Source organism: Kogia breviceps, chromosome 3 (assembly GCF_026419965.1).
Source record: "Kogia breviceps isolate mKogBre1 chromosome 3, mKogBre1 haplotype 1, whole genome shotgun sequence".
In the NCBI taxonomy this organism is placed as follows: Eukaryota; Metazoa; Chordata; class Mammalia; order Artiodactyla; family Physeteridae; genus Kogia; species Kogia breviceps.
The window spans coordinates 36,658,060-36,683,323 of NC_081312.1; the positions used below are offsets into that span (position 1 = coordinate 36,658,060).

Below are 25,264 nucleotides of genomic sequence, written 5' to 3' on the forward strand. Positions count from 1 at the left end.
GGGCTGGCGACGACTGTGTACAGTGCCTTATGGGATTTGTAGTTTTTCTGGAGCTAGCTGGGCCGTCAGTCAAAGGGACAAGAACTACAAGTCTCGGCGGCCCCAGCGTGACGAGCCTGGTCACGTGGGAGGGGGCCGACCGGGCGTGCGTGCCGCCGTTGATCCGGTGCTGCAGTGAGGAGGTGGTTCTCGCCCGTGTTGTGTGTGTGTGAGTGTGTGTGTGTGAGTGAGTGAGTGAGTGAGAGAGCGAGTGAGTGAGTGAGTGAGTGTGTGTGGGGGGGGACTCGGCTTGTTGTTGTCGGTGACTTCCCCCTCCCCTCCACCCCTCCCCCTTCCCCGCCGCCGCTGCAGTGGCCGCTCCCTGGGCCGTAGGAAATGAGCGATAACGATGACATCGAGGTGGAGAGCGACGTGAGTCCTGGGGCTTCTTCTTTCCCTTGCGGGTTGTCAGGCGGGGACAGCGGCCGGGGTTCTCAGCAGGGCGACGGCGGCAGGGGGCCGGGCAGCCGCCGCCTCCTTCCCCTTCCTCGCCCTGGGCCGGGACCGCCTCCGTCGCGCTCCCGGCTCACTCTCCTCCGGGCTCTTGGCCGCAGCGGCCTTCTGGGACTGGAGGTGGGGAGGAGACACGCGGCCTCTGGGACCCCCACCTCCCCCGGTGGAGGAAGGTGCTGCGGCCTCCCGTTCCCACCCTATCCAGTTCAGGATCCGGGGGACAGGGACGGGGTGCGCCCGGGATCCCATTGTCCGGATCCTGGGGAAGGGCACCGCGCTTAGGACCTGCTCCCTCGGCCCGCGACCCCCTCCTCCCGTGACCCGCGGCGGATCCTGGCGGGTGAAGGAGGGCGGAGAGGGCTTGGGAGTGCCCAGACGCCCTGAGCTGGGTGCGAGGAGAGGAGACAGTGCTCTGGACCCCCTCTGTCCCGGGTCGGATCCTGGAAGGAGGGGCGGCGCTCGGGACCCCCCTGCCCCGCTACCGGATCCCTCTAGGGGGGATGGGGGCGTGGGATGGGGGGGTAGGGCTGACTCCCCACCCGCCGCTTCCTCTGCCGCAGGCATTTTCTTTCTTATTATTGAATGTGAAGTGTAAAAATAACTTCTATATTTTCTATTTTTTTTTTCTCTCTTATTCCAGGAAGAGCAACCGAGGTTTCAATCTGCGGTACGTCTCCTACTCTCCGTTTCATTTTCATTTCCGTTCAATTCTAGTCCTTTTTGGGGTCAGAGAGAAAAAGAGATCGTTCTATTACTTTTAATATTGTAGTAAACTCTTCTGTTAACCGTTAAGGTGAGGTGGGGCCTTGTTCTGGGGTTCTAGGTGGGGGGGCGGGCTTGCGAACCTCATAATTCTAGGTTCTCAGGTGGTGAGGTTCAGTGACTGTAGGTGAGTGAGAATTTGAATGCAAGGAAATGAATCCTTCCGTAGGTTTCCGCTGGGGGCTCTAGCTGTCACTATAGAAGTGGGAAATGAGAAACACAACATGCTGAAGTAAATTGTAGTATTATTTCAGGGAAAAGTGGCCAGATTTACTTAGGAACAAGTAGGTTCTAAACCATATCTGCATAGTTGTGCGAAGTTGAAGCCACATGCAGTAATCACCTTTAACCAAAAGTCATGTGACTGCTGTAGACCTATGGAATCTAGCACAACCTGGTATTATTCTAATGCAGAAATTGGAAATGTAGAGGGGCCAAAGGTTGAATGTGAACGTGTCACATTCAGCCGCTTATTGTGGTCTGACTATTTGAGTTGAAGGAGCAGTATAAAGACAGTAAAAGAACTGTTGAAGAAAAGTGGCACTGTAGAGAGAGGTTTGCTAAGAGGTGATGGTTGATACCATACTGTGTTGTCCATAATTTCTCAGAGTTTGGATATTAATGTTCTCAGTGGATGGTTCTGTGGATTAAGATAGACACAAATCTCATGTCCTTGGAGTCTGAGATAGTACTATGGGTGTTCCATGAATAGATTAGAGGGAGAAAAAAGAATAGAGACAAAATAATTCAGAATCAGGGAAGAGAAATGAGTAAACCATAGCATCTAACATTTGACAGATGGGAGCAGTGGGAAGTGTAGAGAATGAGGGTCCAAAATTTAGATGTCTGTAGGGGGCCCAGGCAGTGAGATAGTCAGGAATAAAGTAGAGAGCAGAGATGAGGACTGGGGTACTAGAGAGCACATGCCTCTTCTGAAAAGGCAGCCACTAAAGTCCAGTGGGTTGCTGTTATGTGGGAATGAGGGTTTAGTGTTGTCTTACCTTCCTATTTTAAAAGAAAGATTACAAATCCAGATAATTTCATGTTATTTTTCTGATTTTTAAAATAATGTATGAGGCAATCAAGTTGTTTAGGGGCTTGTTAGAATTTGCAAGATGCCACTTTGAGATCTCTGGTCTAATAATTTCATTATCACAGGATAAAAGCAAGCCCTCTTAATTGTACCTGCTCTTCATTAGAGCACAGATTGTAAGGTTGTCAAAGGAGTTAGGCATTTAGAAAAACTTTACTTATGGAAAGCTGATATTTCCATAAAATCCAAGAATGCAGTTGTTCCAGGGGTTTTCAAATTATCCCTGGGTACTAATCACTAAAAAAGAATTTGTTTTGTTTTCTTTTTCCTTGAAGTATTTGAAGACAATACTTTGAATATTTGAAGTATTGTCAGATACTTAATATTTATACATACATCTGAAAATTAAATTCCTTTTTTTCAGTTACTATTATCCTTAATAATGTAAACATGGAATTTCATGTTTGGAACACAGTCTATTTAAAACATTTTTTTCTCCAAGTCTCTGGTTGTAAAATCTGCCCTAGAGCTTGATCAGGATTGGAGGGTAGGGATTGTTTAGGCTTCCTTTGAAGAATTATTATTTAAATTGGAATTATATTGGCTTTCCAGTGAGATAAGGATTTTCTTTGTGAAATTTTGGCTTCCAGTTCTTGAGCGCATTCTGCTTTTCAGAATGCCCGTCCACATGGCTGTTGATGTAAATCGTTTTATTAAATTATGAAAATGTCCTCACTCTGCTAGAGTGCTCATCTCATTGTGTGGTCTGGAGGTTTTCAGTTCGCAGTTAAGGTACTTAGGATTTTTCCCTTTGATTTTGGAGGGTGGGCGCAGGGAGTGGTCTGACCCTTGGTTTTTAATTTGACACATCTACTTGCTGAGACATTTAAATATTATCTGTTACAAGATAATCACAATGGCACAGAGAAAAAAGCAATAGACAAATTTCATAGCATATCAAGCAATTATTGTGAACACATACGGTAGAAAGGATTTTTTTTTCTGTGTGACTGTGTTTATTTCCTGACTTTTAGTATAGATAAATATATATTTTTTTAATTTGGGGGAAACTGTTCTTAAGCTTTGCCTTAGTTCAGAAAAGGGTGTGGACTGCGTACAACTATTTAGGACTGCAGAAAGAACTTTTAAAAAGTTATTTTGAAACGGTCCTATGGGTCCTAATATAAAAAGAGGTATTCATTCATGTTTTATAATGTCACTACAATAGCTACAGCCTTACTACATAAGAAATGTAGGATACTCAGCAATAACAGAGTTAGGAAGTGAGGCTAACAGTAACAGAAAGTGAAACTGATTTGACGAGTATTTTTTTCTGTTGCCTCAGTGTGAATAGAAAACAACTTCTCCGGTGACCAGTAAGCTTTGTTACAGGAAGTAATCCCAAACAATAATTTTTATTATTAAATTCAATATGTCTCAGAATCCCACTGATATTATCTTATTTTTATTATTTTTTTTGGAGGGAAAAAGTTGCATTTCAAAGACAGTTTTCTGGGGCAGGTATATTTCATGCAAGGTGATCTTTGTTTTATTTCTGCTTGGGATTTTTTTTTTTTAAAGAATGAATGTATACAAGAAACATAGGGTTAGTGTGTTAGTCGGAAACCTAAGACCTTTTTCAGCTTATCCTTCATGACAGCTGCATGTGTTTCAGTTATAGTATATCTTTTGGGGGGGTTAGAAACAGATTTGTACAATTCTGCTTCTGGACCTTTCTGGTATGAAATATTTCTAACTTCTCAGAGCTCTTTGTTTCTTTAGAAATTGCAGTGTATTCAGAAGGGAATGAGCTTTGTCACCTTTGAGATCGGAATTTACTCAGGAAACTACTATCTTTTACCCAGAGTTAGTTGCATGGCAGAAGTGCTACATGATACATGTACTTTGTGTCTGCTTAGAGTGTTGACAGGGATGTGGATGCCAGGTTTGGTTCCTAAAAATACCTGTTGAAGGGTGTTCTTATATTTAAAAGTCTTTTTTCAAGATTCCAGTAATGGTAAAATAGTTGGTCAAGGAAAATGGGTATAGTATGATGGCATATTTGGATGATAGCGTTCCCAAGTTTTTTTAGGCACCAAGTGATTTTTTTGAATAGCGGGGAAAACACATGTATGTATTGGATATTAAAAATGTATACTAGGCAGTCGGCTTCAAGCAGGAGAGGTGTTGGGAAGTTGCAATTTATATCTCCTATTAAGGACTTTTGTGAATATCTCATCCTAGCTGCCTATAATTTCATGTTGCAGTTTTCAAGTTGATTAAAGTGAATTAAGTTGCTTAGAAATTCAGTTTTATTTATCCTATTTGCTTCCCATCAGAAGTAGTAAATAGATCTTTTCTGATGAGAATTTTGAGCCTGTGTATTTCCAGTGTTAGTGTTTAATAAGAGTAGCTTATTAAGTAATCATAAGCAACACTATCTTCTTTCTAAAATATAGCCTTTAAATTTCTTAAAGGCAGTAAATGTTTACTGGGCAACTCTAATTCCATATATGGTGGGAATTTTCTATATTGGAATTGAGAAGATTCCCCTTATAGATGGGGTTAGGTGTCACATGACCTGCAAGAGAGGGCATTGCTCTGGAGAACCTTGGTCATACTTGAATAATGGATCATTCATTTCCTCTTGTGATTTGCCTACCTAGAACTTGCAGGAAATAATGCTGCTGACTGATGTAATGCCTTGAAGGAAGATGTATTCTCTATGCAATAAGTTGGAAGGAAATAATTTAAAGACATTTCTTCAGTTTTGAACAGCCCTCCTTAGCTTGAAATGACCTACTGCCAGTTTAGCAACTTCTTGGCTAACAAAATAACGTTTGCCTTCAACATTTAACAACACTTAACATGTGCTTGTTAGTGTCGGAGATGGACAAATTGTAGGTGAAGATTTTTATTCTGGCTGCCAGTATGGAAAATTTGGTGGAAATAATACTGAGAGGCTGAATAAAAACCTTGGCAGAGATGTCGAAGCTGGAATCGATTTGGTGTCGGAGTTCCTGTTGAGCATCTGTGGGCCACTCTTAAGATCACACAGCTCTTTAGTATTTCTGTTAGCCTAGGATGCCCTGAAGGAGGGGTAGTCTGCTGGAAAGTGCAAGTCCAGCGTATTTAAAGAGTGATAGCATCCAGCCACTGCTCCTATAGGATGTATAGGGGAGGTATTTGTGGGCCTGCTGTACAGCCCAAGAATGTTTCTGTTGTCTCCTAGAATTTGTTTGGTATCACCCATTTTCATTATCAAACATCTTAGTATAGTTGAGAGAAAGCTGACTCATCTGAGTTGACCTTTCTTTGTTCAAGACACAATTGTTTGGCCCTTCCCCACCTGTTGTTTTTTTTTTAAACTAGTTTTGAGTTTGTGGGAGGATCTCAGGTGCCTTACACTGGGAGTCTTCAAATCTTGTCCCTTTCAAAAAGGGTTGCCAGCAAGCAAAGATAGTTGTTAACAAAGCAGTGGTAAGCCTGGCCATTGGCCCTCCATTTGGATGAGTTGCGGGGAAAGGGGAAGGGAATTCATATGGCTGGACATTTGGAAATGTTTCCCAAACAGAATTCTCAGTCTTATGTAAAGGCTTTTCATACGTGTAAAGGTCTTTCAAGCCACTAGAGGTATTATTTAGTTCAGAGTTGCTTGGAATTAGGCATGTTAGTTCTGCATGTTTTTAACTTGCTCTTTCAAATGAGGATGGAGAAGAAAAAAAATACATCATTGCCATTGTCTCTGAGAGCTTTAAAATGGACTCTGGTTAAGTGTAGCAGCTTGGGGATGGACATGGCAGCAGGGATTGGTCTACGATTCCACTCTTCTGCTGGTTAAATTGGGCCTGGAACCACCAGAGAAATTCCATCCACTACTTTGAGAACAACAGTCCCCAGCCCAGGCTTTCTACCAGGCAGTGGACTGCTGCCTTTCCTTGTTGAGCCAACTTCTCAAACTTGGCTGGCTTCCCAGATGAGAAGCCAAGATTTCTGCTGATGGTCCACAGCCAAGTTCACTTACAATCCTCTAACCGAAAGACTTGTCCATTTGAGTCCTTTCAGGGCTCAGTGAATGGGAAGGGGGTAGTGCATTGTGGGGATGATTTTGGTGTTAGATTATACTTAGCTCCACCCTTCTAGTGCAGGCCTGAGTGAAACCAAGTCCAACTTGATTCTAGCCATTTGAGATTTGCAGGGCTCTCCCAGAAAGAAAACAGACAATTAGAATTTTATTTGTATCAACAAGAGGGATTGTGGGTAACTGGTGTCACTGCTTCTGTGCACAGCTCTTAAGCTGGGAGGAGGGCCAGGAATCAGGGTGATTTAGTAGACAGGAGTATCTTGGGCTGCTGCTGGATACCAAAGCTGGGTGATTATTTTGCATGTAAATAAACCATCCTAGGGAGTGTGTAGCAAACACAGGAGAGACAGATAGATGCCAAATGCTATCTCTCAGCCCTCTAAGTCTTTAGTCTAAGACCCAGCCAACTTACCTATGTATCAACAGATGACTAGAGGGAATGGTAAGTTAGAAAAGGCCTAGGTGCTTAAATATGTTTAATTCTTTCAGGCTATTCATACTGCTGATAGAAGGCACCTGCACTTTTCTTGCTGTAATGCTGTATGGTACCTTCCTCTAGCCTCAGGTTATCTGATCATTCCCTCAGTTTCCCTGTAAATTCCACATATCCCTGGAGTTCAGCAGACACTCATTTTTACAGAGAATTCAGGCGTAAGATTAGGAGAGCTTTAGAAGTGTTCCAGGCATCTGCCCTGAAAATGAGTGCTATGCCATGGAGAACCATGGCTGTGATGGGAACCATGTGTCCAGTTCAACAGAGCTATAGGTGAGGTGTTGTGCTCGAGAGACCAGGAAGTGACTAAAATTACCACAGCTGCTTGCAGCCTCTTCTTCCTCTGTAATGACTCAGACTTTTGGGATTAGATACTAGAATTTCAAGTCCTTTCATTCCTATAACTCTTGTCTCTATAGACTTTTGTCCGAACATCTTGTCTAGTATAAAGATTCATTTGAGGCATTCTTGTGCTAAGCCAAGTTATTTACTCCTGTTGCTTCATTTTTAAAATTCCTGGTGCTGTGTCTGGGTAGCTTAAAGCTACCTGAACTTCCTCTGTACAGACTTCCTCTTTAGGTTAGCCCAGTGCAACCTTGTGTACTGGTAGTAAATTCTGAGAGTATAGTATTTCCCATAATTCCCGGAGTGCAGATGTGAAGTTCTTGCTTTAGGTTAATTGAGCGTTTGTGCTTCATTGGAGGGACCGCCCCTTTAATGGGGGCCTGGCAAAGCTCACTTGCAGTGTTCTCCAGCACTGTCTCTTCCACCTGAAGCCAGTGTATTTTGCCACTGATGACAGTGGCAGTCTCTGTCCCTCCCCAGCTGATTGTTCTTTGTGATTCTAAGCAGGACAGGATAAGGAGTTTGGTCTGTGGGTATTTAGATACCGCCAAATAAGCATGATGTGCCACAGGTGCCTGAGGAGATGGATTGAGAATATGTGAGTGTCAGAGGTTTACTGTCTGAGAACTGCCTTTCTGGCGGCCTGTGTGAGGGAAGCCCTTGGCTGAATAGCACCTTAGATGCACTTTAAAAAGTAGGCTCTCAGAATGCAGTTGGCGTCTATATCAGCTCTGTCATAATGATCGCAGATTCATGCATCTGGGTTTTCTAGAGGTTTTAGTTTCTATTGTATGATTTGGCAAGAAGGTCTTAAAACTAGTACCTCTTAGCGAGCTGGAGACCAGAGCAGACTCATGGTGATGGTTTCACGTGGAAAGAAACACTGCACCAGTGACCTAACTCCTTTCCTGGGTACCCACCATGGGGAATCTCTTACAGTGGAGGTGATCACATCTTATGAAGGGGCCCACTGCAGCTTTTCCTTGGTCACCTCCCAGCCATGGACTGGCGGCTGTTGTGTCACATAAGTAAGTTGTGGGAGAAAACTGATGCTGCAGGAGAGTCACACTTTGTTCCCATGAATAACTTTTATTTTACTTATGCATGAACTGGATGCATCGAGCTACTTTGGATGTTCCTGTCGAAAGCCTTGCTCACCCCTTTCTCCCCCTTTAGCAGAGCCTAATTCTGGAGACTCCTAACTGCCCACCTCGACAAATCCTTCCCAGTCCAGTCACCTGGGACAGCGCTGACAGCATATACTTCCAGGCTGTACCCACTCACCTGTACCAAGCAGAAGGACTGACATCACTAATGTGCTCTTTCTCCCATTCTTCCAGGCTGACAAACGGGCTCATCATAATGCACTGGAACGAAAACGTAGGGACCACATCAAAGACAGCTTTCACAGTTTGCGGGACTCGGTCCCATCACTCCAAGGAGAGAAGGTGAGTTTATTGAGAAAGCTGATTAGCTTAGCCACCACTAACTTGGAACTCACTGTGGGGCTTAGCAGGGCATTCACCTTTCTGGAAAGAAATGGAGTCAGGGATATTTGGGTGACATGGTTTCCTTAATCTTTGATTCTTCGGGGAGTCACCACACACCTTACCTACTGTAGTTCGTCCTTAGCAAACGATGTCAGATGTAATGGAGCTGCTTGTTAAGACATCAGTAGGAGCTCTCTTTTAAAATTAGTATTATGTATAATTTACTCATTCAAGAAATTATTATAACTGTACAGTGTAATATAGAGAGTAGCATATAGTAGTTTGGGATAATGCTAAGGATTCCTGAGGTCAGTGATTCTCTGGACCTCCATGAGAATTCCTTTTATATGGTTTAAAGTGAGTACTTATTTTAAATGAAACTTCCCAGGAATGTATGTGAACCAATCTGGACACCAGTGATCTCCCAGTCCAACAGTTATTATTTCCAAGGCACGTAAAGAGCATTTTAAATGTGGGATTTGAGTAAAGAGACGTGTTCATACGAAATGGAAGAAAAAAATAACTACTCTTCTTCCACCATCCCCCTACCCCACTGGTGGCCTTCCAGAAACTGTTTTCCCTGGAGAGGTAGGCACCAGCTGTTTCTACATTTGAAAAACAAAGTCCGAAGCTTTGAATAAAAAGTCGGTGAGTTAGGGTCACTCCTTGGAATTTGGAGAAAATATGTGTTTGCACAGTTAGTTCCATCCTTGACACACAATATTACTGGCTGCTCTCTGTAGCTATTCAGTGTATAAGTGGCAACCTTGGAAGAAGACCTGTGTGTTTTTGGTTTTTGGTTCAGTAATGCAGTGTTAAAGAAGCAACCAAAAAAAAAAGCAGCCGTTTTAAGAAAAATTGTTGCTTTCAGGTGGGCTTTGAACGGCTTTCCAGATTTAGCTCTGTGGTAGGAGTCCTGGTTTTGTTTGGTTATCCAGAATTAAACTTGGGACCATTATGGTTTCATTTTATTTATACTGCCAGTCTGGTAAGCCACATGCTTTATACCTTGTGTAAGGTGTGGCTGTGTGGCTAAAGGATGGGGTAGGTCTGACCTTTATGAAAAACAAAACAGGCCATGTAAATACCTAGCATTGCAAAACCAGAATTTGCCCTGGGTTAGGCTTACTTAGTGTGCACTTGGCTTAATGGCCTTGGACCAAGGTGCTTACCTGTAATAACAATATTCCTGGGTACAACACTGTTAAGCACCACAGGAAATCTTTATGATGGGGGGAGAGGCTCACCCTTTTAGTCAGAGTACACATGTACAAAGGATTATCTCTTGCGTTTGTCTGAACTATTGACAGTAGGTGCTTATTCATATGCCATGGTATCAATTAAAATGGCTTTGGTGAAGTAAATGGACAAGAGGTACCTTTTTCTAAGTCTCACATCTAATCAGGAGTGGTGCCGGGACAGCATATCCCAAGAAATGGCCTGTGGATCACCCCCATCAGAATCACTACTGAATCTGTCTTTCTGGAGGCAGGGCTAGAGATCTGTATTTATAACCAACAGTCAGGTGATTCTTAGGCTTTCTTAAGTTCAAGAACACTTTTGGAGAGGTCAGTCTTAAGAGCTCAACTATACCTTTTTCTTTATCTAGTCTATTTTACGTCGTCATAACATTCTTCCTTAAGTCCTTAAAATCACATTACCCTAAATCCTGTTGTCTCCTTTCTTCAAGGAAGATGACAGTTTGAATTTGGTAACCTTACAAACCAAACAGTTGTCATTCTTTGTGGCCTATTCATTTACTCCATTCAGCAGATACTTACTGGGGGTCTGCTACATACCAGTCATTGTCCTAGATATTAGGAATATGGCAGTGAACAAAGTAGACAAAAGCAGAAGCTCTTAGTGTGGTGAGGAAAAGATAGAAAATGAACTAATAATTAAATATATATATATATATATATATAGTATGTCAGATAAGTGCTATGGAGAAAAACAGGGAAGGAAGGGTTGCAGTTTTCATTAGGGCAGACAAAAAAAACCCTAGCAAGGCAGCATCTGAGCAAAGACTTGAAGGAAGTGAAGGAAAGAACCATGCATCTATCTGGTGATTAGCATTCTAGGCCAGGGAAGGCAAGTGGAATAGTCCAGGGGCAGGAACCTGGGAGCATTCCTGGGCCTGTCACAGAGACAGAGGCCAGAGTGGCTGGAGTAGAGTGAGTGAAGGGACTGTGGCAGGAGATGAGGTTAGAGAAGTAGCAAGACTAGGGGAAGGAGTGGTCGAGGGGCCAGGTTTCTTCTAGCTGATCAAAGCCCCAGTGGAAGTTTACCAGGTGCCTTTCTGAGTTAAGAATGCTTTTGTGTGTTCCAGTCCAAATGTTCATGTTGAGCATGAATAAAGGAAGTAAATGGCTGTTAGCTCTGGTTGAACCCCAACCCCTTCCCACTAAGTTCCACAATCTTCATTATTTTCCTTCCCTGCCAACACTGTTTCACAGGTGCTGCAGTGAGTCTAACAGAATACTTTGGTCTCTCAGACTTCCTAGTTCTCCCTAAGTGTTGCAGTTTTTTTTCTAAGTGGTATTTGAACCAAAGGGAATTGGGTAATTCTTGATTTGGATTGCAGTAATTAAGGTTCTGACATTATGTAAATAATCATGAAATGATCATTTTGCCCTGTGGGTTTTGGGGGTGCTTAGATCAGTTTTTTGAAGCAAAGGCCCCCAGTCTCCTTTGACTTGTTCACCTTTATGTTCCAGGTGACTTCTCACTTAGTATTTGGATTATCTGTCCTATGTGTTCTAATAAGCCTTTTGTTTTTTAAAGAGAAACTAATACTGATTGAATTGGATCCTAACCAAGAATGGGGGATACTTGTACTAAAACAACAACAACAAAAAATCCTTTAAACATGAGACCCAAACTCTATTTATCCTTTGTTTCCTATATTTCTACTATAAAATGGTCACCTTTTGCTTAAGTAAAAAATTCAGTATTAACTAATATCTGTATTGCAATGTAAAATGAAACCTGCACAGCAGTTCTCTGAGGTGAGTACTGCACTATTATAATTGGACAATTACTACTGCTAGGGCTCCTGCCATCCTTAGTGTATCAGAGATGAGAAAACAGGCTCAAGATCAATCTATAGCCGGACAGGGACTAGAACTCAGGACTGCTGGTTGCCAAGTTCAATCTTTCTACCACCATAGGGGTAAACAATTTAAGGATATTTTAAAGAAATCTTGCTTAAATTCTTATATCTTGTCTTTATATTGGGAGCTTCCCCTGGATAGGGTCAGTAATCTTGGCAGTATGTCATACTAGGGTTGCTACTAAAATATTATCCCCTGAAGTAGCATATGTAGACAACACCGAAGTGCAGAGTTAAGGGTCACTGAAAGTAGCTGTTCTGAGAAATAGATCATTATAGTTGGCAGTCCAGCTGGGTTTTGCTATAGGTCACATTGTTCACAAGTAGACTCTTGAACTCTTGTCGCCTGAGCCTTTTGTTTCCCATAGTTTTTCAGCTGGACATGGAGCCCACAGGAAAGATGGAATGGCATTAGAACCATCAGCCAGTCAACCAGAGTAAGGGAGCAAGGGCAAGAACGACTGTGGTCCCACTTTTCAAAGGAAGACATTACTGTTCTTGAACAGAATTATTCCTTGTTTTGAGGGTCCTTGGTTGGGTGCTAGGGAGTGTTGCCCAGTGGCTTGCTGGCACTGAGCTCACGCTGTTATGTGGGGGGCAGACGTGGTGGCGAGCCCATCAGTCTGCCTTTGCATGGGGCTGTAATTCTGTGCCCACCCCCGGTGAGTTAGCCCCAGCACCTGCACCAGAGTGACTGTATCCAATCACAGTGTCTCCTTAGCATGGCTGACTTTAGTGAAAGAAGGTTCTGTTTCAGTAGTGCCATATGTAGCAGAACAGTGGTTTATAGTAATTTTTCATCTTCTAAGTCTCTTCCTAAATGCCTATTTATCATACTTCATTGCTCTCTCAGGCAGTTGTGCTCTGGATTTCTCCTTTCTGGATAGAGCTATGATATGTTAAAAAGAGATTATAACCTAAGATGAAAATAAAGAAAAAAGTCTTTCTTCTAGTCAGCAAGTAAGAGTTCTTATAGTCAGTGAGTCAGAGTCCCTTTGTTTTAGGTGAGACTATGAAGGCACTTCCTCTGCGCTCCTGTCACAGACTCCGGCTCGTGGTAGGTTCCCAGAAAGCTGAGGGGTGAGAGCGCCAGAGGCAACGGTGGGCTTCCTCAGCTCTTTGACGAAAACTGCCACAGCCCACATGGTTGTGCTCACGTTTTTATATGTGAGCACCGTAGAGGTTTAAGAGGTTTAATGCATGATGTCTACTCTTGAGGATCTTGCTCTCTTGTTGGGGGAGAGGATTATACCTAACAATTAACAATAATAAGATAACATGCTGAGCATCAGGTAAAAGGTTAAAACACGGAGCTAATTTGTTTCATCTTCATTAAAGCCCAGTGTCCTTAACAGGTAGGTGTTGAAACCAAATAGTCCCTTATACCAGGGAACATAGTAGTTCTTACTGCTGAAGGCCAGTCTCCCTGTTAAACTCACTCAGCACTGTGACCTGGGCTTATCCCAGGTGTAACTGTATACATATTTGTGTTGTTACTTGATGACTGTCTACCCGTTTCCCATACTACACTGTAGTAAGTACTGAAGGCAGGGAGAACATCTTTGGTCTTATTTCTTCCCTTGGTGCCTGGCACACAGTAGGGAGCAGAGCAAGTGTTTATTGACTGAAGGAAGGAAGCCCTCTCTCCACCTGGCCTTGTTACTACACTGGGAGGCACTCACTCTAGTGGATACCCTTTAAGGCAGGCAGTTCATTCAGCAGCAGTGTTTCTGCATCCTATCTGGACTGCTAAAGGGGTTGTCTTTTAAATGAAATGTAAACTACAGCCCTACCCATTTCACCTTATTACTCAACAGGGTTATTACCTGGCCAGACTCCAACTTGGGCAGTTCTTTTATTCTTAAATTTTCTACATCTTAAGTTGTTGTCCATAGTTGTCCAGATCTCCCTTAAGCTCCAGGCTCAGCAAGTAAATGTACTGATTCACTGATTCGTTGTTAACTGTATTTTTGCACTTTCAAAGCCTCCAAGGGCTTTTCAGTGCCCATCACAGTAAGGACTGGCATTCCATGTTCTCTGGATAAGGTACCCAACTTGTCCTCCTGCTTTTTCTGCTCCTCCCCTTATTGTGAAGCAGTGTACACCCTCCTCTGTTTCCCCAGGAATGTCATCTTCAGGTTTATCTGAGTTCTTTCCTTCCACCAAGGTCCCAGCTCCAGCTTCACCGCCCACATGACATTGGGGTTTCACAAAGAAGAGACCCACTTACAAGGGCTCCCCAGCTCCCCATGTTTCCTGCCCATGTGCCTTCCTGTGTTTCTCCCCAGTGAGGCCACCCCTGCCAATCAGTCTCCACCTGCCCATTTTCAAGGGCTGTATCAGATGCCTCAGCACCCTGAGGACCCTGGGGTATCACTCTCCCTGACACCCCACTGGCCCTTTATGGGGCCTCTCCTATGTCTTCCTTTTTCCTGTGACAGTTCTTATCACCTAACTGAAGGGTGCACTCCTTGAGGGCAGAAGCTTTGTCCATCCTTCTGGAAGTCTCTGCACTACAGAGTAGGGGAGGGCTCACTCCCATAGAGAAGACTAGAGAGTCAGGAAACTCACCTACCACTTTTCCATCTGGAGATTTGAAAGAAGAGGAATTGGTTACTGGGCCTTCCCTCTAGCATTTCTCTTTTTATTCCCCTCTAACAAAATTGCAGTAACTTTGGAAAAATGGGAAGAAGAAAAACAGTCCTTCCATTCCTCTAACACAACTACAACCTTTCCTTTATTCTAAGATTCTGAGACAAGTGCTGTCCAGTGGAATTTTAATGTGAGCCACAAATAGGTAAAATTAATTTTAATAATATATTTTATTTAACCTAATATACAAATGTAAGTATGACTTCCATATATAATCAGTATAGTAAAAATTACTAGTGGGATATTTTATATTATTTTCTTGCACTGTTTTGATAATCCAGTGTGTGTTTTATACTTATAGCACATCTCAATTCAGACTAGTCACATTTCTTTTCTTTTTTAAAATTAATTTCTATTGGAGTATAGTTGCTTCACAATGTTGTGTTAGCTTCTACCGCACAGCAAAATGAATCAACCATACATATACATATATCCCCTCCCTTTTGGATTTCCTGCCCATTTAGGATACCACAGTGCATTACAGACTAGTCACATTTCAGTACTTATTAGCCACCTGTGGCTGGTGGCTATTGTGCTGGACACTGCTGTTCAAAGATGCACTCTCCCCATCCCACACCCCATTTTAACATGACTGAAATTGGGTGCTATCTTAAAGTGGATGTTAAACAAAGCTCGCCTCTTTTTTTTCCTCCCCCGGCAAAGGCTGCTCTTAAATCCATGTGTTTATTGATGGAGTCTAAGAAACAAGAGAATAATGGTGTTATCAATCTGTGTATTCCCCTCTGGTCTCTTCATACGCATGCTTTACATGGGTAAAGGCCATAGCTTGATGCTTTCACATAACATGCCCTTTCCCCAAGTGATAGAGTGTTCATATTTAGCCATTAGACATGTTTCTTTTAACCATTCAGGTTGCCTCCAGTCTTTTAACTTTATAAATAATGTAGTGATGAACATTTGGGTGCATGTGGCTGTTTCTATAAAACAGATTCCCAGAAGTTGGATTGCTGGGTCTAGTGGTAAGAACATCTGATTTTTTGCTGTATGTTGCCAGAATGCTTTCCAGGAGGATTGTTTTCATGTCTTCTTTCTTTTCTTTCTTTTTCAAGCAAATTCTAAAGATTAGTCTTTTGGTATTGTTTTGAGAGTACCAATTTTACCACCACTGGAATTTTTTTTTTTTGGAGAGGGTGACTAATTTATTATAGGCAAAAGGTAGTAATTAATTTTGTATTTTGTTTATTGCCTGTGAGATTAAATCCTTTTCCGCATGTTTATTTACTAGTTGTATTTCCTCTTTGAGGAAACCCTGTGCTCCCGTCCCTTGTGGTCAGAGTTTGATGGGGAAACGTCACACCTTCATTTCAGACTACCAAGGGCTCAAGATAAAAGACTACAAAGTTTGAAACATGGTTTGTGTTGACCCTTAACAAATGTCTGGCTCCCAGCTTTAAGCCCTTAATGGGACATGATAGCTTTGCCTTACCCTAGTAATCAAGAAAATTTTGGTCCTTTGGGCTTAGAAGGGCCAGGCACAAGAAGCCTTTGAGGGGCCACATGGCTGTGCTGTCTCTGAGCCCACAGCCTTCCAGCCTCCCTTGTTGGTATTGATGGTGGCTCCATTTTGGAATGAACTAGCTTAATACAGTCCCAAATTTATTGTGCTTTGATTTTTGTTTCCAGAACATGGCTTATTCAATTGAAAATGTACACCAGCTTTGCCCTAGGCCTCCTTTTACCTTACTATGCATAGAAGTTTGTGCAGGTTTCAGAAAATAATGGTTTTATTTTCTTTAAAATAATAAAACATGTCAACTGGTGAGTCAGGCAGTAGTTCTTTTTTCATTCCCTAGGATGTGGCGTTTTGGTTCTTGGTGGAACAGGGCAGCTGTAGCATCAGCCTGGTAGGATCTGATTTTGACAGGAGGAAAAAATGATAAATACAGCAAAGATGACTGTTTCTCAGGTCAGCTTTAGGACCCTAGGGAAGAGCAATGGTGTTCCTAATGTTAACAAGCTAGTACGACTTTGCTCTTCCTCACCTCTCCCCACCTGCTTTCTAAACAACTTGGATTTTTGTCTAAACAAACACAAAGATTTACAGCTCCAGAAATGTGTGGGACTCTTGCCCCATATGAAAAATATTGAGAACCACTGCCTTAAATGGGATTTAATGACCTTGGATGTCATCCTAAACATCAGTGTTAACTACTTCAAGAATCATTTGGGACCTTTAACAGGTACTAATTAGAATCAAACTCTTGGGTTTGGGGCCTCTCGTGAAATAGGTAGTTGATTCTTGCTGCAGCACACCAGGTGAGTACACTCTATTCCCAGACAGAGTTCTGTTCAAGTGGGTGCCTCTGGAGGCTGGGGTGGCCCTTTCCTCCATCTCCTTGCTGCTCTGGGCAGGGATGCAACAGGCCAGCAACTGTGTACGAGCAGGAGAGGTGGCACAGGAACCACTGGGCCCCTCTGCCACGCTGGGTCTTCTCTACTGTCCACTTCAGGTTTCCCCTTCTTAGGTAATGAAGCCAGAGCAGTGCGGGGGGGCCAGCATTTCCCTTGCCCAGGCCCAGGTTCAGTCAGTTCTTTCAAGCTAACTTGCATCTTCTGGCTTTTCCTCTGTATTTGCTTCTTCTCTGCTAGGGGTCACTTTGAGTTTCACCTGCCTTTAAAAGAAAAAGAAAAACAGTCTTCCTTCAATGCTGCTGTTATTATACGCTACTTTGTTTCCATTTCTTACTTTCTCAGCCTCATTCTAAAAACCAGTCTTCATCTTTGCTTCAGCTTCAACTCACTCCTGCACCCATTACCTGTGTGAAGATGATTTACCTAAAATCACTCCTTCAAGGAAATCACCCTCACCAGGCTCTTCATTGACATCCTTATAGACAAATTGGGTGACTCTTTCGTAGTCCTTTTCTTCCTGCTCAGATTCTCCAAATTCCATTGACCTTCTTCATTAGTTCCACAGCCTCCTCTGTGGTCCCAAAATAGGGTGTCCTGGAGGCCTGTGTTCAAATCTTGACTCACTGTAACCCACTGGTTATGTAATATTAGGCAAGTTACAGCTCTGTGCCTCAGTTTCCTCATTTATAAAATAGGGGAAATAACACATCAGAATATTGTATGAGGGTGCCTGGCATTTAGTAAGTACTCAGCTGCTGCCATTATCATCATCATTTGTATCGCTGTGTACAGCTGTGGCTCTGGAACGCGATTGGGCAAGGGCATCCGATGTCCTTTTGCGTGGCTCCCAGGGGGAAAGAGAAGGCTGTCTGCTGCTGTGCATTAAACTACTACCCAGAAGGCCCAATGCCTTTTCAGTGCCCTTGGCCATAGGCCATCCTGTGTCCAAACCATTAAAGAGATATGTTTCTGCTTAGAAAGGCAGAATGAGAATTGGTACCTTCTAATTGTAAAAACTAGCAGGAAAGAAATTATTCAGGTCCTTACTGGATACCCAAAGGCAACAGTCAATCTGTGGACATGTTGACCTACCAAGTGTTATCTGCTCAGGGACACTCACACGAAGATTGCTGACTTAGCCAACTGGGCACGGTTTAGAAAACAGAAACCAAAAGCGCAGGGCCACTCCATATAGTCCAGGCCATAAAGCCCAGGGTTCTTGCTGGCTTCATGTCTGCTGTTCACAGTATAAACTCATAAAGGCAAGGGCCTGCCCACACCTTAACCCTGTGGCAGGTCACATGATCTTGCATGGTTTGTAAAACTGGAAGAGAGGGGATTTTAGTTGAGTCTAGCATTTTCTACCTTCCACCTTTTGCTTTTTCTTCCCTGGACTAAATACACATGTAAATTTGGGGGAATTCTGTATTTTGTACTTTAAATTTTTTCTTGTGGGACTTCTTGTTGAGTACCCTGGAGGGGGCAAAATAAAGTTAATTGAACCATGCTTTTGAACTTAGTAAGTGGGGGTCAGGGATACTCCAAGTGGCCTAGGTGCTTCTACTTAGGCAAGGGGTGGGTGTGGAGGAAGGGTGGTGCTTATTAGCATTCTGGAGGCCTCATGCTGGGTTTATTCCAATCTGGCCTTCTATGGAGACCTCTTGATCCCAAGACACTGTTTTCTGAGCATCTATGAATTTTATCTTCATCTGAAAACTGCCTTGAGGTGGAAAAACTTGGATCTCTCACGGCATCTTTCTCTTTGGTTTGTTGTGCTGTGCTTACTTCTGCCTTTTCACTTCGTGGTTTCATGTATAAATATGTGAAGAAGAAACTGGGAGCACTCAGGCTGCTACTCAGTGTGGTCATTTGTTATAAATTATCTCTGAACATTTGCAAGCGCCACCAGGGAGGTCCGCAAGTGCTCTCTTGTTCAGAGATTTTGCTTTTTCCCCTTGTGCCACATGCAAATGAGGAGTTAAATAAGGGTTAATGTTGCTTTCTGGGAACAACAGTTAGTTGAAAAAACAGGCAGATTTAAAGAGAGACGTAAATATGCATAACAATTAGATCAGTGATGGAGTGCATAGAATTTGGAAAGCTAGGTGGGGTCTGAGAGAATTTCTCATCAGATAAGGAGTAGCCACAGAGAGAAATACTCTGTCTGCAGTCACAGAGCCCATTAACGACAGGACCTAGGAGGTACCCCTCTCCTGGATTCCTAAACTCTTCTCCCCACTCTGCCACCCTGCCACCTATCCTACAGTACTTGGGGTTTTTTTGCTTTTTTTTTTTTTTTTTTGCGGTACTTGGCCCTCTCACTGCTGTGGCCTCTCCCGTTGCGGAGCACAGGCTCCAGACGCGCAGGTTCAGTGGCCATGGCTCACGGGCCCAGCTGCTCCGTGGCATGTGGGATCCTCCCTGACCGGGGCACGAACCCGTGTCCCCTGCATCGGCAGGTGGACTCTCAACCACTGCGCCACCAGGGAAGCCCTACAGTACTTGTTTTTAATCCCATCTCTAGCATCCAGAGAGGCAGGGTATTTTAATTAGTCCCTTCTAAATATGTGCCCCCCCCTTTTTTTTTCACTTTATCACCTAGTAATTAACCCTAATAAGTCCCCTGTGGCAGAAATGGGAAACAGCTTCTGAAGCGGCCTTGTAGCCAGAGTTGCAAGCCCCCGTTGGTAGGTTTTCTCATTCTTTTCTACATAAGCTGACTTACTCAACTAAAGAAATAGGCCTGGTCCTGTCCCCACCCTCATGCCCTTGCTTGTGCTATTCTCCCTGCCCAGAGCAACCCTTCCCACAGATTCCACCTCAGTCTAACCCAGGGTTCACTGGTTCAGATAGGAGCCTGTGTGTGTGGAGCCGAGGCTAATGCCTGTCACTCAGAAGGTCATCACCCCAGCCAGAAGCCATCTTTCCCATGGCCTTTCTAATCTGTACTACTCAAGTTACACTTGTTGGTACTGCCCTGTGATTTGTCTGTATATAAATATGTTTATCTCCTCAACTAGATAGTAAGTTAGCTTCTGGGCAGAAGAAGCCATGACTAATACATTGTGTTTCCCCACAGTGTCTACTCCGTGCCTTGTATGTAATTCGCACCAGATAAAAATGGTTGAATATGAACAATTTCCTTTTGAGGAAGTTGTCTTAAGTATGCTATAAGAGGAAAGCCTGGAAACTCTAGTACTTGTGAGAACTGGTGAATAAATCCAGGCCTTCCAAACCTCTCTGATACCCAGCCCTGCTGAAGTCTATGAGTTGAGATTGTCAGAATATATACTACAGGTGGATTTAGTTTTGCTTGCCTGAGTGTGGCTGTTTTCTTTGCCATTTAAGAAGCTTTGCTCCAGTTCAGGTGCCTGAGGTGCCTCACCACCATACTTCGGCTACTAGACTACCCTGCCTTGAGCTTCAGTTCTCTTGGCTTTGAACCATTCCACCAGATCAGCTGGTTGGCTGCCTGGCCATGAGTAACTCTGGCCATGTTTGCAACCTGGAGGGAATCTTCCGGGTACTTTTGACCTCCAGGGGCCGAGTAACCTGACATCCATTTTATTAGCTCATTAACTTGTTCCTCTGACAGGGCAGTGCCTAGGCTACCCACAGCCATGGTGAAGGTGTGGTGGTTGCTTCCTGAAGTGGCCCAATCTCATGCCCTTCCTGTGTTGACATCAAGCTCTGACAGCTTTCACAAAATTCTCTTTAGCCAGAGAGGCTGAAATCATGACAAAGCAGCATGGCTCAATTGGAACTAGTCTGAAAGCTTGTCTGAAATCTAGGACCTTGATGAACAACATTGTACCCATTCCCATCCTGAGCCACCTCCAGCTGAGATCTTGATCTTGTCTTTCTGGACCAGCTGCCTGTAGCCAGGCCCTAGCAGAGAGTGAATGGCCCAAGGTCTCAGTTAAGTAGCATTTTAATGTTTTCAGAATAGCCTGGCTGAGGACATGAAAGCAACCTAAAGAACCAAAGGGGGTGGGTAGGGTACAAGTTCAGGAGTGAACTGGACCTGCGTTTGAATCCAGGCTCTACACTCTTTTATTTTGAATAAACTAGTATACTTCTCTGAGCCTTGGGTTCCTGGTAGAGCTACCTCTCTAGAGAGAGCCAGTGAGGTAAGCTATGTAAAGCAGCTGGTGCCTTGACTGGTGTAAACAAGATTCCCGATAGCACTTACGCTGTTTGCTCAGCCTTGTGCCCCCTCACCCTCCTGCTTCCATTCCCTCATGCCATCTTTGCTGCAAGGCATGGTTCCTTCACTGCGTGGACTAGGTCTTTATTTTGTCCCCTTTGCTTTTTCTCATATTGCAACAGGCATCCCGGGCCCAAATCCTAGACAAAGCCACAGAGTATATCCAGTATATGCGAAGGAAAAACCACACACACCAGCAAGATATTGATGACCTCAAGCGGCAGAATGCTCTTCTGGAGCAGCAAGGTGAGCAGCAGAGCTTGTGGGGCGCCTGGCCCTGCTGTGCTCCAGCCAGGTCAGGGCTTCGCACCCAGGCCTGCTGAGTCAGAACCAGTTCTGGGGCGTGTGCTCCTAAGCAGCTGTGGCCCTGCTTCTTGGGCCTGAGTAGTCAAGTGTAGAGCCATCCTGAGGAAGGACCTGAGCCCTCAGTGAGGGAACAGTGGAGTATAGGGGTTAGACACTGGAGACTTTTTTCTGACCTGCTCTCTCTCCCCTTCTTGGGGCTCAGGTGCTCCGTTTGTCTTAGGGGTCACACCTGGCATCAGGTGTCTCAAAAGAGCTATGAGGTCCTTGAATTGGAGTGTGCTGTGTTAAGTGCCACAGAGACTCCAGGTGTTCAGGGACAGTGAGCGCTCCCCGTTGTCAACGGTAGTCCAATCAGGGCAGCCTATGGGCCAGGCCCATGCTGTTCTCCAATGCTCACATCCGCCTTTTCCTACAACCACAGGGGAAAGCGAGAGCTGATCAAGTTCTTTGTTCCTGGGGAATTCACTTCTCTTCCTCCCTCATGGAAGATGCAAGTAAAAGGAAATGCAAGTAACCACCTGGGTTAGAACACCTCAAATAAACTAAACTAAAATAAATGGGCTGACCTTCCAGGCTCAAGATGAGCTGAAATGAGGGCTGGGCAGCGGGAGGCGGCAGCGGGTTGGTCACCGGGCCAAGCAGCCTGCATGTAGGGGCCGTGTGTCGGAAAGCCCAGGTATCCTGTGTGTATTGGTGACTTGCTTCCAAGTGTCCAGCTTGTCTTTCCAAGTGGATCTTGTACATGAGAGCTAAGCCAAAACTTTTCTTTGGCTGATACATCTTCTGTCATCCTTTCCTGCTGATGTGTGGCCTTCACACCCTTGTGGAGCCTGGCATTGCCAGGCCAGCTTCGCTGTTAATTGCACCGCTGGGTCCCACAGGGAGCTCGTGCTCCTGTCTCTGTACTGGGCTTCCACAGCAGGACAGTGACATCACAAGCCTTCTCTTTAGGGTTGGGTGGCATTGCAGAGTGGCTGGCCACATCCACTGAGCACTCAGCTCTGGCTGGGAAAGGCGGAGGGAAATGAAGTATGCAGGTGGAACAGCCACCAGAAGGGAGTTACTTATGAGCCACCCTGAGCCTCGGGGGCCAGCAAGCCCTTCGGAAGAACAGGCTGGACCCTGACCTGAGACTCGATTACTCCCCCAGTCTCCAGAAGGCTGTAACCCGCTCGCTTGGTTGCCTTTCAGTCCGTGCACTGGAGAAGGCGAGGTCGAGTGCCCAACTGCAGACCAACTACCCCTCCTCAGACAACAGCCTCTACACCAACGCCAAGGGCAGCACCATCTCTGCCTTCGATGGGGGCTCAGACTCCAGCTCGGAGTCGGAGCCCGAAGAGCCCCAAAGCAGGAAGAAGCTCCGGATGGAGGCCAGCTAAGCTCCACGGGGCAGGCCAGCAATAAAAACTGTCTGTCTCCTCCATCGTCTTATCCTCCTTTCAGTTCATCTTTAAAACCCTCAGAACCATTTAAGAGACTCTTTTTTTCTCCTCTTTTTTTTTTTTTTTTTAAATTTTATTTTTACGTAGAAGCTCTTGGACAACAGCTCTCGTTCTCCTTCCCTATTTCCACTGGTTTTTTTTTTTTTTTTTTTTTTTTTTTAACGTTTCCCTTCAGGGATTCCCTGTCCCCACCAGGAATATTCAAACCAAAACACCCCAACTTGGCAGCTTTTTCTGTGGAGGACAGACGGCCGGCCAGACCTCTGAGCACATGGTGTCCTGACCACCCACCAGCTCCTCCAGCCCTGCCGGGCGCATGTGCCCCGGGGACTCCTGCCCCTCCCAGGCCTCTCCTCCTGGGCCACCCTCACCTCTGTTTGATAGACTTTGTGAATCTGTGGACTGCTCTACTTTAAGAAGATGACCAGTTTGGAGTAATCAGAATTATTCCCCCTTCTTTTTAAGGATTTTTTTTTTTTCCCCTCAAAGGCTATTTATCGCTCCTGTTGAAAGACCAGATCCTTGAAGAAGTTTGTGGTATAAAAGGAAGTGGGGACAGATTTGCAGCGCAGAGTCTTTGGCCTGTTTCACTCCTGCTTCTCTCAGCCAGCCTTAGGGAGGGCCGCGTGACACTCGTGTGGTTTGTTGGGGGGACAGCAGCAGTGAAGCGGTAGCCGCCAGGGGGTGGGAGGGGGTGGGAGAAGGAGGGAGGGTAGGGTGGGGTAGAGGTTTTGTATTGAGGGCCAGTGATGATGTTTTGATATTTATTTCCTGCTACTGAAATTTGAATCTGAGTGAATTGTCCCTATTTCTGATGATGTCGGTATTGCAAAACGACAGATTCATAAAGTAATGATCAAATCTTCCTTTCTTTCCGTGTGTATTTCTAAGAAATAGAGCCAACTGATTTTCTATGTAAATACCAAGAGCGGTTCACCTCATACTAAACCCACACCCCAGTGCAGACCCCTCCCCACCCTCGTCCCCCTCCCCTTCCAGCTGTCCTGGAACCTGTCCCCATTATGTGATCCAGCCCTGGTTCTGGCTGCGGTCCGCAGATCCCAGTGAAGGGTTTTGTGTGTTTAGGCCTCATTTCTTTGTCTTTTTCCTACTCTGTTCCTGGCATTTGCTGATTTCTAGTGTATACTCTGTAGTCTCAGTCCGTGTTTGATTCCATTCCATGGAGATAAAAAGTATGTTGTACATACTGCTGAAGAATTGTCTTGCAAGTTAAGGCTTCCCCTTTACTATAAGACTATAAATAAAAACTTATTTTATCCTTCTTGGTGGTGGTGTCTTCTTGCCCCAGCAGAGGCCAAGATATCTTGGTAGAGGAAAGCGCCCCCTGGAGGCCGCTGGGCCTGTGTGGGAGCCTGAGAGAGGAGCCTGCAGGCTGGGAGCGACCGGAAGCCAGAGTGGTTCCCTTTGCGCTCCAAGGGCTTAGTCCAGCCTGGGCACGGGAGGGTGGCTAACCTGGTGGTGGTGACTTCGCTCATTGGATAGAAGCTTTTAAGGCTCCAACAGGGATGGGGTTACCCAGGGCAACATTTCTGGATCCAGTTCCTGCTAAATAAATGACCCTTGGGGAATTGGTAGCCCAGAGCTGTGAGTTTGGGTTTCTCTTGGTAATGAAACATCCAGTCCAGGGGTGACTGGTATGCTCTAGGACTTTTCAGTTTCTGGAGAGTTTCGACATGGTAATAGGAGGCAGCTGTGCTGCCATGGGCTGGAAGTCGAGGCTTCAACAGCATCCAGTTAGCTCTACCTGGGCTAGGGACCAACACCGGCCTGAACTCATTTGACCTTGAAAGAAAGGATTTATGGCCAGAATACAGCTCAGCTTTGGTTTTCCTGTCTGGCTGACAGGAAATATTGCTGTTCCTAGTCCAGGGGAGGGAGAGAAGTCAAATCAGTTCTTTGATTTGTCACTCTTTAGAGTGGTGGTGCTGGGGCTCCTATCAACTGGATGTCAAATCCATGGTGTATCGTTTTGGTTAATGGGAGTTGACAGCTGGTGGTGGATCATGTTTCCATAAGAGGCATTTTTTTAAAATATATTTTATTGGGGGCTTCCCTGGTGGCGCGGTGGTTGGGAGTCCGCCTGCTGATGCAGGGGACATGGGCTCGTGCCCCGGTCCGGGGGGATCCCACGTGCCGCGGAGCGGCTGGGCCCGTGAGCCATGGCTGCTGAGCCTGCGCGTCTGGAGCCTGTGCTCCGCGACGGAAGGGGCCGCGGCAGTGAGAGGCCCGCGTACCACACACACACAACAACAAAATATATATATATATTTTATTGAAGTATAATTGACTTACAATGTGTTGATTTCTGCTCTACAGCAAATTGACTCAGTTATATATATATATTCTGTTTCATATTTTTTTTTTTTTTTTTTTTTTTTGCGGTACGCGGGCCTCTCACTGTTGTGGCCTCTCCCGTTGCGGAGCACAGGCTCCGAACGCGCAGGCTCAGCGG

At 44.8% G+C, this 25,264-nt stretch overlaps 2 protein-coding genes across 9 annotated transcripts in view; one reads left to right on the forward strand and one right to left on the reverse strand.

Annotated features, from left to right (window-relative positions):
* Positions 1-112: 112 nt before the first annotated feature.
* On the forward strand, positions 113-24,073 carry MAX (MYC associated factor X). Of its 8 annotated transcripts, none has more exons than XR_010839524.1 (6): positions 113-411; positions 1,133-1,159; positions 8,550-8,657; positions 21,166-21,289; positions 21,771-21,871; positions 22,541-24,073. XR_010839524.1 is itself a non-coding variant. In XM_059059105.2 (5 exons), the coding sequence occupies exons 1-5, from the start codon at positions 376-378 to the stop codon at positions 22,726-22,728; spliced, it is 483 nt and encodes a 160-aa protein (XP_058915088.1). In that variant the 5' UTR covers positions 133-375; the 3' UTR covers positions 22,729-24,073. The 8 variants fall into 8 exon arrangements, 4 of the variants coding, with proteins under 4 accessions (XP_058915090.1, XP_058915088.1, XP_058915092.1 ...); XR_010839525.1 differs by having other exon boundaries at positions 133-411; positions 21,771-21,855; XR_010839527.1 differs by lacking the exon at positions 1,133-1,159 and having other exon boundaries at positions 117-411; positions 21,771-21,855.
* FNTB (farnesyltransferase, CAAX box, subunit beta) overlaps positions 16,194-25,264 on the reverse strand; it is a 96,151-nt gene continuing 87,080 nt past the window's right edge. Inside the window, exon 14 of the transcript XR_010839522.1 lies at positions 16,194-17,096. The gene's annotated coding sequence lies outside the window, so the exon portion shown is untranslated. The remainder of the gene's footprint in view (positions 17,097-25,264) is intronic.

Coding starts and splice junctions, on each gene's coding strand:
- MAX (XM_059059105.2), top strand. CDS start 376: ATGAGCGATAACGATGACATCGAGGTGGAGAGCGAC. Junction 8,658..21,165: donor CATCACTCCAAGGAGAGAAG/GTGAGTTTATTG, acceptor ATATTGCAACAG/GCATCCCGGGCCCAAATCCT. Junction 21,290..22,540: donor TGCTCTTCTGGAGCAGCAAG/GTGAGCAGCAGA, acceptor GTTGCCTTTCAG/TCCGTGCACTGGAGAAGGCG.